Here is a 14,105-nt window from a genome sequence, read left to right on the forward strand (position 1 = left end):
GTGGCGGGGAGGGCGGGTCGGGGTCGGTGGGGGGCTCTGGATTCTGGAACAGGGGAGAAGAGAAGAGGAGCGAAACGAAAGGAAAAGAGGTGGCGTAGGTCGCGTGGACAAAAGGAACGAAGGAGAGATGGTGTGGATGGCGCGTAGCCGGTCCTCTGGACTGGAGCCGTCCAATGCAGACCCTGATCCCCAAGCCAAACCTGGTACTTTTTTTTTTTGAAAGTAGCCAAACCTGGTACTAGTTGGTTGAGGAGGCCCGTTGGCCGCGTGCTCGCCCTGTTCAACCAAGGAAGGAAGGAAACGTACTCCGGAAGCAAAACCCATTTTACTTCTTCCCACAAGGACAAGGACCTCGAGGATTCAAACTACATGTTCTACTCAGCATGTGGTGACTTTCCGTATGGCTAATGCCGCTCTAGCCTCTCCTTCCCCTCCTCTCGCCATCTCCTCCAGATCTCATCCCTCCCCTTGATCCCCTTCCCTCTCCGGTCCTCTCCCCTTGCCATCCCCTCACTCTCCCTCCGCCTCTCCTTCACTCCTTTTCTTCTACCCTCCCCTAGCGTCTCTCAATCCTAGATCTTCTCTTATCTACGCTGCAGGTCTCCTCTTTTGCTGGTTCGTGATGGAAGGAAAAGAAAATCAAGGAGAAGAGCAGTCAGCTGATCCAGTGAAAGACATAGGAGAGAGAGCTCACCAATTTCGGTCTGCATCATATGCAGATTTGAGGATAGATGAGCAGGCTCAAAGATCCATGGCAGTCCCCTCGCTGGAATTTAACCTCCAAGCGCTCTTCATCAATGAGCCAGAGGTCGTTCGGATTAAGGCGGAGCAAGAAATTCAAGAACAAGGAGCAGATGCAGAGTTCAATGTTCTCATGACCCTTGCGTCTACAGGAGGACCTCCCCGGGTCCTTTCTTTACAGGCGGTGCAGCAGTCCATGGCTAGAGCGTGGAGAAATAATTATTATGGAATTTCACAGCTTTCAAAGTACATCTTCGTTGCCCATTTTCAATCACTTGAGGCTGTGATGTTTGTGATTACTCGGCAGCCATGGAGCATGGGATCAGACAACTTTTTGTTAGAATGGATGGATCCAGAGGATGAGAATAAAAGGATAGAGGATTATCAATTCAAAACAATCTACGTTACAGTCAGAGTTTATGGAATACCTAGAAAGTTTAGATCTAAAGCTATGCTATCCAGCATACTTGAGAGTATAGGTGAGATATCTGAATTCCATCCAATAAATCAAAGTATGATTTTAGCCAGGCAGGAATACATTTGGGGTACAATAAAAGTTCAGGTAAACAAGTCAGTCAGAGACAAGGTATGGGTCACTTTCAATACGGATTTATCAGCCTGGGCATATCTGTTTTACGAAAGAATAGGTAGAATTTGTACTTTTTGTGGTGTCATGTTTCACAGTGTGCAACATTGCAAGATCAGAAACAATATCCTTATGTCAAGGAGAAGAATTCAGATTTCACCAGAAGATATTGAGCCTAACAGATATGGAGAGTGGATGACAAATGCAGAGTTAATCCCTCAAAATTTAGTGCAGAATGCAGAGCACAATGCACATAATTTCTCTTCTTTTCGGAATCCGCAATTGGCAAGGTTACAACGTCAATTTGTTGAAGAGTCAAAGGGAAAAGGGAAAGCTGTTCACCAATCTTATCCATCTATACATGAGCCAAAGGAGATGTCCATTAGAAAGATCAATGAGCAATTCAGAAGGCTGGAATCAGGTCCCTCATTACAACCTACATGCAGCGGGTCTCCTTACAGGTTGCAAGATCGTGCTGGTCTTTCTCTTAATTCCACTCAGTGCTTGCAACAGAGTCAAAGTGGTGCATTACAAGCAGTGAATGTACTTGGTCAACAATTATCAGTTGTGGTTAATAAAGAAAAAGCATCTAGTCAGACAAATATTGAGGGTACCACACAAGTTGAAACCGGAAGAGCTCCACTTCACCCTATAAATTTTTCTGTTCCAGTGACCCAAGAGTTGCAACATGTTCCAGGCAGAGACCTCGGTTTTAATAACGCTCCAGGAGCCAATCCTTTTATTTCTCATGATTCACCTCCTGTTACTGTTAGATCCAGTCCCAAAAGGCCGGGGGATTCAATTCTTGGAGCGCCTCCACCCCCAGCTAAAAAACAGCCTCTATCCTATGAGTTGCAAGGAGATGAGCAGCCAGATGTATCGACTGTTATTGCAACTGAGGGCATCCCCATGCTTCAGGATGGACAGGGTTCAGGCTTACTTGGTGCTCCACCTGTTGGATTACCTCTTATTGGCCAAGCATCTTCACTGGGTGCTTTGGGTGCCACAATAGCTGCGACTTGCATCAGCGATGTTGTTCCTACAGGGCAGCCAGTTTCTGAAGGAGCTGCGGTTTCTCTCACTGCCTCCCTTCCCAGACCTATTGAAGCTGAGAGGAGCCAGAATAGACAAAAAAGTAGTCGTTGGGACATTCCTCCTGCGAAGGGATCTGGGGATACACGTTCCCATCTCCATGAGTCTCTTCGCCCTCGGCCTACTACTTACCTTCCGAAGCGTCACCATGGTGCCCATTATATGAGTAATACTCATTGCCTGCGTAGAAACAGGGGTATACCTGTTAAAGACAGGGATTTCACCTCCTCTGCTTATATGACTGCATCACCTCTGCAGTTTGCTGAAGAGACTGGAGCTAGTTATGAGCCGTGGCCCATTAGCACGTCTTCCCCGACAAATAGTGCGGGCACAGTCTATTCTCATCAAGCTGCATCGGAAACACACAGTGACTCTAAAACCGTTAGCAAAGGAAATACTCTGGATCACACACAAGTTCAAGGTGGAGACACTATGGAAGTTGATCGTCACTTAGATCAGACCATAAACTGTGCTATGGATCGGGCAGCGGCGCATGGCCCTAACGCGCCTCGGGTGCCATGAAAGCCATTGCTTGGAATTGCCGAGGTATGGGCCGGGGCCTTGGCAATGATCGTATGATGTTCCTGGCCAATCTCATCCGCTCCACTAAAGCTCAGGTAATTTTTATTTCTGAAATTAAATCTTCTAAAGTTGGTTCTCGAGATCTTGTCAATCGTTTTGACATTTCTGATAGCATTGTAGTTCCTTCGCGAGGGTCGTCGGGAGGCCTTTGGCTGATGTGGACAGATGAGCTCAAGGTTTCTGTTTATAGCGCTTCGTTCCATGCTATCCTAGCGAATGTAGTTCATGTAGCTTCAGGTGTAGAGTTTTGTTTGGTCTGTATATATGGTGATCCTTATCATCGCCAGACTACTGTCATATGGAATCAGGTGGCCACTTTTGTGTATGATAACCTAGGCAAGTCGATGATCTGTATGGGTGACATGAATGATATCCTGTATGATATAGATAAATGCAATGCTAGTGTGAATTATTATCGGTTGTCTTCCTTTCGTTCTTTGATTAAAAATTGTGGTTTCTTTGACATTGGTTATAGTGGGCCGGCTTACACTTGGCGTAATAGGCAGCACACGTCTAACCCTATCTATCAACGTTTAGATCGCTGTTTGGTCAATCCTGATTGGTGTGCTTTTTACCCAAATACTAAAGTGCTTAATCTTCCTGTCATTTTAAGTGATCATGCTCCTATTCTCATATCTACTGATGGACAGTTCTCTAAGCCAAAACAGTCTTTCAAATTTGAAAACTGGTGGCTTCTTGAGAAGGACTTCCATGCTCATGCCAAGGCAGTCTGGAACAGTACCAGGACAACCTCTTTTTCTGCCAAAACTTTTTGTCTTGCAGGATCTTTAAAGAGGTTGTGTAAAAAGAAAAAGCCTATTCAGGAAGAATTAAAAGAATTGGAAGGTCAAATCAATCAGATCCAGTTAAAGCCTCTTCATCAGCAGGATCATGTACTAGAGAACTCCCTTACAATCAGGTATGAGCACAACCTTTCTAAACTTAATCAGTACTACAAGCAAAGGGCGAAGAAAAACTGGGCTATAGGTGGGGATAGAAACACTAGGTTTTTCCAGCAAGCTGTTCTTAAAAGACGAAGAAGAAACACTATTTTTTCCATCAAAGACGAGTATGATGTAGTTCATTTTAAACCAAGTCAAATTGCTAATACCTTTGTCAACTACTTCAGATTCATCTTTGCCTCTCCTAACATTAATATGGGCAGGCCTTATATTGAGACACATCCACTTCTTCATCAAGAGGACCCCACTTACTCAATCCCATATAAGAATGAAATATTGCAGATTCTCAAGGATATGAAGCTAAATGCATCACCAGGACCAGATGGTTTCAACGTGGAATTTTACCTTGCAACATGGGATTGGATTGGAGATGATGTCACCAACTTGGTAACCAATTTCTATCATACAGGTATATTACCTCCTCACATTAGTGACACTAATATTGCTCTCATCCCTCAAAAGTTGGTTCCTCAAGTTCCTACTGATTATCGTCCAATCAGCCTTTGTAATGTTATTTATAAGATCATTGCTAAATCTTTGGCTAATAGGCTCAAACCGCACCTGCCTGATTACATTGAACCAACTCAGCAAGCTTTCATTGAGGGGCGTAGAATTAGCGATAACATCATCATTGCTCAAGAAATTACTCATACATTTGTTCTTAAATCCTGGAAACAACAAGCTTTCATGCTTAAGATTGATCTTGCTAAGGCTTTTGATCGTATTGAATGGAATTTTATTGTCTCTGCTCTTGCTCGTAAAGGTTTGCATGCTCATTTTATCAATCTTATTTATGCTTGCATTTCCTCTCCCAGTTTTTCTGTCATCATTAATGGTCAACCTACTCAGAAATTTAAAAGCAGCAGAGGCATTAGGCAGGGATGTTCCCTTTCTCCTTATCTTTTCGTGCTTGCTATTAATGAACTTTCTCTTGCGCTTAATGAGGCCATGGCTAATAACCACTTACATGGTATTTTGCTTGGTACAAATTGCCCCCCTATCCACTCTTTACTCTTTGCAGATGATCTTTTGGTCTGTGGTCAAGCAAGCATTCGGGAGGCTCAAATGATGGCTCAGATTATTCAACATTTTTGTGATCAATCAGGTCAAACTCCTAACTGGTCCAAGTCGGCTATTCTTTTTAGTGCATATGTCAATCAATCAACTATTGCTGATATCAGGAGCATCTTTCCTGTTAGTTCCATGGATGAGAGTTTTAATCACCTGGGCCACCCGTTAATCCTTCCATCCAAGAATAGGGTTGTAGCTTACAATTTTGTTCTTGATAAATTTAAGGCTAAGCTTCCTTCTTATAAAGCTAACATGCTTTCACATGCGGCGAGACTTGAGCTTATTCGAGCTGTTTTCTCTGCCATTCCTGTTTATTACATGTCCAATATTTTATTCACCAAAAAATTTATTGCTAAACTTACGTCTATTATTAGAACTTTTTGGTGGACAGGAATCAGGGAGGACAATTCCAAGGGACTTTGCCTAAGAGCTTGGAAAGATATTTGCACTTCTAAGAAAGAAGGAGGGCTAGGAATTAGAAACCTTCATGCCATGAACCAAGGCCTCATCCTTGCCTCGGCTTGGAGACTTGCAAACAATCCAAACTCACATTTACATCTTGTTCTCAAATCGAAATATTTTTCAGATACCTCCATTTGGGCTGCCTCGTCCAACACTCCTAAGTCAGCTTTTTGGTCATCCATTCTCAAAATGCTACCTAAACTTAAGAACCATTCTTTCTACCACATCACTCAAGGGAACATCTCCATTTGGAGCACTCCTTGGTGCTCAGCTTGGACTGATATTCACAATCATCTCATTATCCAACCTACTGGCTACATCTATCCTGCACAAGTGAGAGATCTTTGGCTCCCAGGGCATAAAACTTGGAACATCAGCTTAATTCATTCTCTTTTTCAGGAGCCGACGGCATCTATTATTACTCAGACTACCATCATTCCGGATGACTGTCCAGACATTCTTTGCTGGGATCTTACTCCTAATGGTAAATGTAACTCTAAATCCACTTACAAGTTGTCTTTGCAGGATATTCAAAGGCAGCCAAGAAACCAACCTTCGCAGGTCTCCCTACAGGTTAAACAGCTTCTTAAGCAGGTTTGGAAGCAAAAACTGATGGCACCCAGAGTTCAAACTTTTGCCTGGAGGTTACTTCGGAAAGCTCTTCCAACAGGTTTGAGAGCTAGTCGATTTTCATCTCATATTTCTAAACAATGTTGTCGTTGTGATCTTGAAGAGGATGACTTGCATCTCTTTTTTCGTTGCACTTTTGCGAGAGCATCTTGGTTTGCTCATCCTTGGTACATCAGAAGTGATCTTCTAACTGAGAATCATCTTTCTATGCAAAGTGTTATTCATGTTCTGCTCAATATGAATTACCCCTATGCATCTATATCTAACATTTTCAATTTCCTTTGGTGCATATGGAAATCTAGAAATGATTGCTTATTTGCTAGAAAAATGCCTCTTCCTCATCAGGTACACATTGCTGCTTCAGCTTTGGCTGAACACAATAATTACTTACAGAATTCAGTCCATGATGGTAAGCAAACTGATCAGCTTCTTACCTCTCATAATATAAGTACCTTACCTCAACAAGGCTGCACTGTTAGGACGGATCTTCTCATTTCAGGAGCTAAAATTTATTCTGATGCCGCTTTCAACTGTTCGAAGATTCCAGGACTTGTACATGGAACAACAGCTACTGGAGTTGGAGTGTTTCTCTGTTTTTTGCAGGATCAAGCTGAGGTCAATGTGCAAATTCAAGCTTCCACCCAAAGCACAAGCACGCCTCTTCAAGCTGAAGCCCTTGCTTTTCTTCTTGCAGCTCAAATTGCTCACAGGCTTCACATTAATAGGCCTACTTTCCTCACTGATTGTCTCTCCTTGGCAAAAGCGGCAGCGAAAAGAAGTGTTTTGGCTGATTCTACCCCTTGGTCCATCAGGAAATATCTTGCTGAATTTTTCTCTCTTACTAAAGATCTCCAAGCGCAGGTGTTTCATATATCAAGACAGATTAATGGCATAGCTCACAATGTGGCTCATCGGGTTCTTAGATGTTCTATAGAACCTGACATTAGTTGTTTTGCTTCAGCTCATTCACATAGGACATGCCCTGTAGTTTCCCTCCTTTCCAATATCAATTTTCAGGGCTATGTACTTCACGCTGTAAGATGTTATTGAGCTGAATAAAAGTGTTGGCGCTTGTGCGCCTTTCTCTGTTAAAAAAAAACATACTCCGAGACGCGCCGGCCAGCCAACTGCGGCTGACTGACGACAAGGGCGCACGCGTTGGCGTGTGGACCATACCATACGATAAGTACTCTCTCCGTTTCTTTTTAATCCGCATATAAGATTTGGTCAAAGTCAAACTACACAAAGTTTGATCCGCAAATTTATATAAAAAAATAGGAGCATCTACAATGCTAAAACTATATAGTATGAAAATATGTTTCATGGTGCATCTGATAATATTGATTTCATATTTGTGAATGTTTATATTTTTTTTATTATAAAGTTAGTCAAACTCTACAAAGCTTGACTTTGACCAAACCTTATATGCGGACTAAAAAGAAACGGAGGGAGTACAATGCACTCGGAGAGCGTCTACAGCTGGACCTACCTAATCCGGCCCCCTAAACAATGACTGGTCACCCCTCAAATGTCTACGTCCCACAGCCGGATACGTCCTTAGCAAACTCTCCGCCCTACTGCTCCACCGCTTCCTCCGCTTGGGTGGCCTCAAACTCCCCTAGTGCATCGGCCATGCTGAATCTGGCTTCGGCAACCGGAAGCGCCGGCTCCTCCTCCTCCTCCTCCTCCTATTTCTCCTACTTCATCACGCGTTTGGCGCCTGCTCCTCCTCTTCCTTCTCCTGCTCCGAAGAGTCCGGAGGCAGGTCAGTCGGCCACAAACCGAGCGACGCACCGTGCCCGGATCTCCTCTATGAGCAGCCGGTGCTCCGGAGTGGGCATAGCGTAGGTGGTCATCCTCTGTCGGGGCATAGCTACGAACGGCGAATGAATGGGTGGGTGGTGGCGCGAAGGGGAGGGAAATGGATGCGGCTAGGGTTGGGAGCCATCATCTGGCTTAGATAGCTGGACTTGGAGCCTCAGGCGACGAGCCGGAGTAACACCATGAAAGCGTCTGCACCGGCCGTCGGACCGATGGGTTACCGAGTGGGTTATCCAGCCCATATCCACCTCAGATGTGGGCTGGATATGAGAGGTGTCGGTCAGCACGGGAGTTTAGGGCCAGATGAGGAGCCCGCCTGGGTCGGTATTTTTTGACCGATTGGTGATCGGGACCTCCGCTTGGGAGCCCGACTATGCCCGACTATATATACTGTAACATGGCAAAAATGCGGTCAAGTGTGCAATTTACTTTGTAGATAATAATCGGCCTACATTATGCGTATTCTTCTTTTTCTAGGAAGGATGTGTAGAAATGGAGCATGTGAGCTCGAGCTCAAAGAGCTCGGATGAACAGTAAAACTAGAAAAAAAATTTAGTTAAAAATAAAAGGTTCTGGTTTTTTGGCAAGTAGCATTGGTGCTTTTTCTACATGCATGCAAATTTTCAGGCTGAAATCACATTCGTGGTGGTGTGGGTAAAAAAACAAAATTGATGCTCTAAAAAAAAGAGTATTTGGAAGTGTTTTGAAGCATCAATTTTCTTTTGTCTACACCTCCAAAAATGTGATTGCATTGCGAAATTTTCGTTTTGCATGGGTGTAGAAAAAACTTCAGTATTTGTTGCCAAAAAAAATCAAAAAATTGTGAATTATTTTACTAATTTTTTCGAATTTACTATTCACTCAAGATTCTGTGAGCTCAAGCGCACAATAGCACTTTTAGGGATGTGCTTCTTTCTTTTATTGATATATATACACCATAATCTCTTGCAGAGTCTCTTTGGTTCACAGATATTTCAAAACATAGAAGTACGAAAAATATAGGGTGGAAGTGGCAATGCCCACTTAAATCATATACAGAATTAGCAAACCATAGGATGGAAATGGCAACGCCCGGTTAAAAATCCTATAGAATCAGCAAACCATGGGAATTTGGACTAGACGGTGTTTGATGATGCTGGAAAAACAAAGGAATGGTAAGAAGTTTTGAATGGATGAAAAAATTCCTTCAAAATAGGGTGCAAAGCAATCATTTGGATCTTCTCATGATGATTCCAATTCTATGAATCAAAGCATCCTAATGTACTATACCAGGAAATTCCTTTGCATCAAAACAGCCATTAAAAGGTCGTTGATCGATCGAGATGCGGCCGTCCTATTTGTGTTGATCGATCGAGAAGCGGCCATCAAAACACCAGGTACTACTTGTGTGTTTATACATACGGTCGAGAGAGCACATCATGCGCCCTGCCAACTCCACAACAATCGACAAGCCACCACCGTATCCAATTCATGCATTAAACAGGCAGGATCAGCCATACATGTACTACTACCACTGTCACTCCCGGAATAGATAGGCAAGACACCGCTGGTTCATGGATGGTTAATACATACAGATTACATACTAACGCTACCTACATACATAAATATTTACATCAGGGATGGATCGGATCGCCAATGAGCACCCAGGCAAGGGACAACCTTGGCCCTAGATCTTTCTCTGCCAAAGACACCAAAGTCTCTACATTTCCTACTAGTAACTACACTACACCCAAGGGGTTGTTGCATCAGAAGGTGGGTAGGGGTGGGGGTGGGGTGATCAACAATAGCAATAGCAATAGACCATACTTCAGGGGTTGTTACTTCTTTGCTGGGACCCAGCCCCCCGCGATACCTCGTCTCAGTCGGCCTTAACACAACCTGCAGAGACCGCCAAGGCCAACATCTGAACGGTCAGTCGCTTCCGGTGGGTGATGCTTGCGATAGCAAACAACAATATCATGCAAACCATGCTTGCGGCTAGTCGGTTTAGGTAAATGGGGGGATTGAATGCTATAAAAAAAGCACATACCTAGTTGGCTAGAATTTAAATCGCTTGATGCAGGAAGATGGGCCTTCTCACTTGCGCCGTCACCATCCAGTGAACCTTCCTCCTTTCTTGGGCCAGATGGTTTCGAGTTCATCTTCTGGACCTCCTCCTTGGTGTAAATGCATATCTTGCGCACTATGCTGCAGAATTCCCTGCTCACAGAATGATGCGATATTAGCACTAGGAAGGGAAGTTCTGCTAAGCAAGCACCAAGACAGAGACTCACTCCCATGGATCGTCTCCCACGAGCATCATGTCACCCTCATTGTCAGTATAGACGATCTGCCAATTTTTGTTCGAGGACATCAGTTCGCCATCAAATTCAAACATCTTGTCTAGCTCAGCTGTGAGTTCATCATAGTCAACGAACTTTGAGAGATCCACTGATCTACCAAGTGCAACACCTTGCTTATGAACCTGCAAAACCATGGACGATACATATATCATTATCAGACAAGGTTATGCGATACGACCCCATGATAATATGTGCATAGTGTTCGCATGCATAGATAAAATAGTGTTGCTCATAACAATACAAGCGGACAGAGACATATAATCCCTAATATCAGTCAGCCTGAAACATACACATACTCAAGCATTTGTTCACATGAGGTGGGAATTCAAATGTTTTCGGCAAACAAATTCGGACTATTTAATATTATTAGCAACATGAGGGCAAACAAACATTTCCACAACTAGCTAATGAACGGATAATTTATTGTCGACTGACAGCAGAAACTGAACAAAAGTAAGAAAATGCCACAGGAACATTTTAACATCAAATAAGACTTGCAGCTGGCATGAACATAAGAGAAAACAAGACTCTACCTTTGTGCAACTCCTTGTGGAAGCACCATGGGACTTGCTTTGGACGTCTTTTGAACTCTGCGGACATTGCTGCGTGTTTTTCTCATTCTCAGTCGTTCCAGCAATGCTTAAGGACACCTCAGGAGAACAATCAGTTTGCAAATGATCTAATGATACAGATGGTTGAGTTTGTAGCACAGGCTCATGCGTTCCATCCATTGGGGAGTTCAAATGGTTAAAACCAGCACTGGCAGTATCAACTTTAAACCCAAAGATCTTGAAATCACTGCCTTCTGTTGTTTTCTCCAGCTCAATAGGAGCTATTGATGCGTGAGGCCTGATCACTCGTGGCTGTTCTGCCCGGGAGAACTGCGGACTTAACCAGTTTGATTGGTGTTCTGTAAATCTGAAGTCTTGTGCTTGATCTCTTGAATTACCGTATGCAGTGCTCGGCCCATTCCAGAAATGCAACTCATTGTTCTCTGTGTGCATCTTTCTACTTGATTCAACAGTCAAGGAAGGTTGCTGATGCATAAATAAGTATGGATCTGCGTATTGACGAGCATAACTGTGGTCCTGAAACTGGTTCTTGAATGAACTAAGACGATTTGGAGCCTCGTCAAAGGTTGTCTGCATGAAGAAGCCTAGGGAATCACCAAAAGGTTGAGCACCAGAACTGGCGTCCTTAAAGTCAGTTTCACGCCTTCCCAACTGAATCGAATTATGCACAGAGGGCCTCTGCTGAAACGTTAGTGAGTTGTTTTTTCCAATGTTGGGTGGTGGGGGTGGTGACCACATCATAGGCTTCTGAACAGTGGCATCAAAGTCATTAATTTCAGTTAGCTTATTGCTCCTCTGTTCTTGACCTGGCAGGGCAGTGTTATTTTGATTTCGTTGTGCTTGAGCACAATCCATATCAGCCCTAGTTGCACCTGCAAATGGCAGCAGCATTTCAAGAGTCAGATATGGAACGTATATTTATTTCACCAAGCTTCCAGTAAGACTAACAATGATCACCTTCTTTTGTACGAACAGACGATTCAGGAGAAGCTGGAGGAACATTTGGTCTAGATCGTTTGGGCCGAGAAAGAGGAAGCGGGTTAACAGGAGGTGATGAGGCAGGCTCTATTTCCCAAGGAGAGACTCTATCTGGCCGTGGAATAGTTGACGACTCATCCCAACGCACCTAAGTAGAAGCAGCAATCGTCAATAAGCATGAGACTCTTCCGGTCGTATACAAAAAAAAACAGTGACCAACCAGTTACCTTAAGGGATCTCCAGCTTGATTCCGGCCACAATTGATCAAGATTATCACTGCCCACTATGGTACCAGTAAACCTACATGACAAACGGGACAACAGATTACAAATGATGACTTAGTGCTGTCAGGGGATAATGCAAACAAAACCAACTTTGTAGGGAAAGCAAATACAGTACAACAGTTACCTCTGCTCTGGTGCCTCTTCCCCTTCAAACCTCATCTTGAACCTCGTCCCAATAGAATAAATGTTCTTAACAGACTCCATATATTTATCATATGGTATAATGAACTCAGAACGGCTTGTCCTAAAATCGACACGGTGATTAGACAAGGGTAAGTAATCAGAATGAGACAGTGAAAACGAATAAATAGATAAAAATAAAGCAGTATGATTGCCAAAGAGATGTTGATATACCTGGGTTTGTAGTAGACAGTGAACATGGTTTTTGTGTTGATAGCATGCCATGCAGTTGCAAGGACTCCAAGGTGCATACTATGACTAGATATGACCGAAGAAGCTATGTTGGAAAGCTGTCTCATAGCCCGCCTCACACCAACACGAAGCTCGCCGCTCTCTCCTCTGCATGGAGCAGAACAGAATTAGTAACGAACTGGGAATTGGTATGCTTGGGGGAAAGGAAACAACAGCAGACCTGAGGAAAATGAAGGCGTCCCCAGCGACAAGCCTTTTGGAACTGACAAAGACGCTCCAGCCGCTCTGAAGGAGATGCCTCCTAGGTTGCCCTGTTGATTTGCAGTAAGTTGACACAATTATTATTGATCGCTATCAGCATCAACTACAAGATAACCATTCTCCAAATTGTAGACAGGTTTAATATGTATTGCATTGTCGGTCATAACTAAGCTCCTACAACAAAATGGTCTGCTGAATTTGTCAGCTTCAGATCACACTGGCATATATACATGGTGATGTCAAACTGCTAAATATCGCGGTAAGGCAAGGAACACATAGTTACCGCGGAAAATGTGGCGGAAGCGCCACTCCATGCCATGAAGATCCTTTGCCACAAGCTCTTGTGTGGGAGGAGACTGCGTCATATCCTGCCAAACAGATCAGGTCAGCGAATGGCACAAACCGACGGCAAGCCATACATCCTTATAACTTTAATTGTGGAATGCAGACATACCAGGGGAGGGAGGCACTCATCAGCGTGGCGGCGCAGCACGGAGAAGCCGCCATGTGTGCTGGTGTCGGACGCAGTGAGCGTCTTGCAGAAGGACCTCACGGCCGGCCGGGCAGGCGTGGCGCCTCCTGTTGCAGGGCTCGACTTGTCCGTCGTCGCCTCACTTTGCTGAAAAATACATGTCGCGACGAAATGAACACCCTCGAGCAGAAGAAAAGGGGATCCCCAAAACATTCATTTCGGCGGGAGGGATTGAGGGAAGGGCTTACTTCCGGCTCCGGCATGAGCATGACCTGCGCGTAGACCTCGTCCGTGTCCGCCTCCGCCTGCCAAAAAATAATCGACAGAAAAAGTGAGGCAACCGAATCGAATTTCGGAGCAGGGCAAGCGGATGTGGAAATTGGGCGGAATTGAGCGCGGGAAGCGGGCGGGGTGCGAAATTGGGCGGGCACCTTGAGCTCGACGTTGAGGACGCGGCAGAGCAGCTTGGAGGGCAGATCGTAGAGGCGCATCTGGTTGGCGGCGACCTGGTTCATGGAGGCCTCCACCTGAAATGAAAAAGCCAAAACCCAAAGCGGAAGAGCGAAATTCAGCGCGCGAACCGCGGAGCAGCGACCTTCCCGCGCCGAATCGCGGGAGGGGAGATGGGGGGAACAAGGAGGGGGGCGGCGGGCGGACCTGCTCGATGTGGCCCTGCGGGAAGTAGTAGACCATGTCCCCGACGCGCGGCACGGTGACGAGCGGGCCGGCGCAGGCGTGCCAGAGCTCGTCGTACAGCGGATCCCCTGCTCCGCCAAACCCACGAGACATCAGGCACGAGGAGGAGGAGGAGACTCAGGGGGACGAAAGGGGGCCAGATCTGCGCGCGCGTACCTGTGGAGGCGCCCTGCGGGGGCGG

General features: G+C 44.9%; 2 protein-coding genes across 4 annotated transcripts; one reads left to right on the forward strand and one right to left on the reverse strand.

Annotated features, from left to right (window-relative positions):
* Nucleotides 1-380: 380 nt before the first annotated feature.
* LOC119270246 lies at nucleotides 381-3,463 on the forward strand. Of its 2 annotated transcripts, none has more exons than XM_037552238.1 (2): nucleotides 381-3,036; nucleotides 3,114-3,463. In XM_037552238.1, exon 1 carries the CDS (start codon nucleotides 623-625, stop codon nucleotides 2,939-2,941), a length of 2,319 nt encoding a protein of 772 aa, XP_037408135.1. In that variant the 5' UTR covers nucleotides 381-622; the 3' UTR covers nucleotides 2,942-3,036; nucleotides 3,114-3,463. The 2 variants fall into 2 exon arrangements, with proteins under 2 accessions (XP_037408135.1, XP_037408134.1); XM_037552237.1 differs by having other exon boundaries at nucleotides 3,122-3,461.
* Nucleotides 3,464-9,390: 5,927 nt separating this feature from the next.
* On the reverse strand, nucleotides 9,391-14,099 carry LOC119270247 (auxin response factor 4-like). Of its 2 annotated transcripts, XM_037552240.1 has the most exons (15): nucleotides 14,081-14,099; nucleotides 13,886-13,992; nucleotides 13,660-13,755; nucleotides 13,477-13,533; nucleotides 13,211-13,375; nucleotides 13,040-13,124; nucleotides 12,716-12,806; nucleotides 12,478-12,642; nucleotides 12,248-12,367; nucleotides 12,067-12,139; nucleotides 11,819-11,987; nucleotides 10,823-11,733; nucleotides 10,221-10,411; nucleotides 9,977-10,146; nucleotides 9,391-9,825 (listed from the first exon to the last, which is right to left on the reverse strand). In XM_037552240.1, exons 2-15 carry the CDS (start codon nucleotides 13,919-13,921, stop codon nucleotides 9,806-9,808), a joined length of 2,349 nt encoding a protein of 782 aa, XP_037408137.1. In that variant the 5' UTR covers nucleotides 13,922-13,992; nucleotides 14,081-14,099; the 3' UTR covers nucleotides 9,391-9,805. The 2 variants fall into 2 exon arrangements, with proteins under 2 accessions (XP_037408137.1, XP_037408136.1); XM_037552239.1 differs by lacking the exon at nucleotides 14,081-14,099 and having other exon boundaries at nucleotides 13,886-14,017.
* Nucleotides 14,100-14,105: the final 6 nt, after the last annotated feature.

Source organism: Triticum dicoccoides, chromosome 3A (genome assembly GCF_002162155.2).
Source record: "Triticum dicoccoides isolate Atlit2015 ecotype Zavitan chromosome 3A, WEW_v2.0, whole genome shotgun sequence".
NCBI lineage: Eukaryota > Viridiplantae > Streptophyta > Magnoliopsida > Poales > Poaceae > Triticum > Triticum dicoccoides.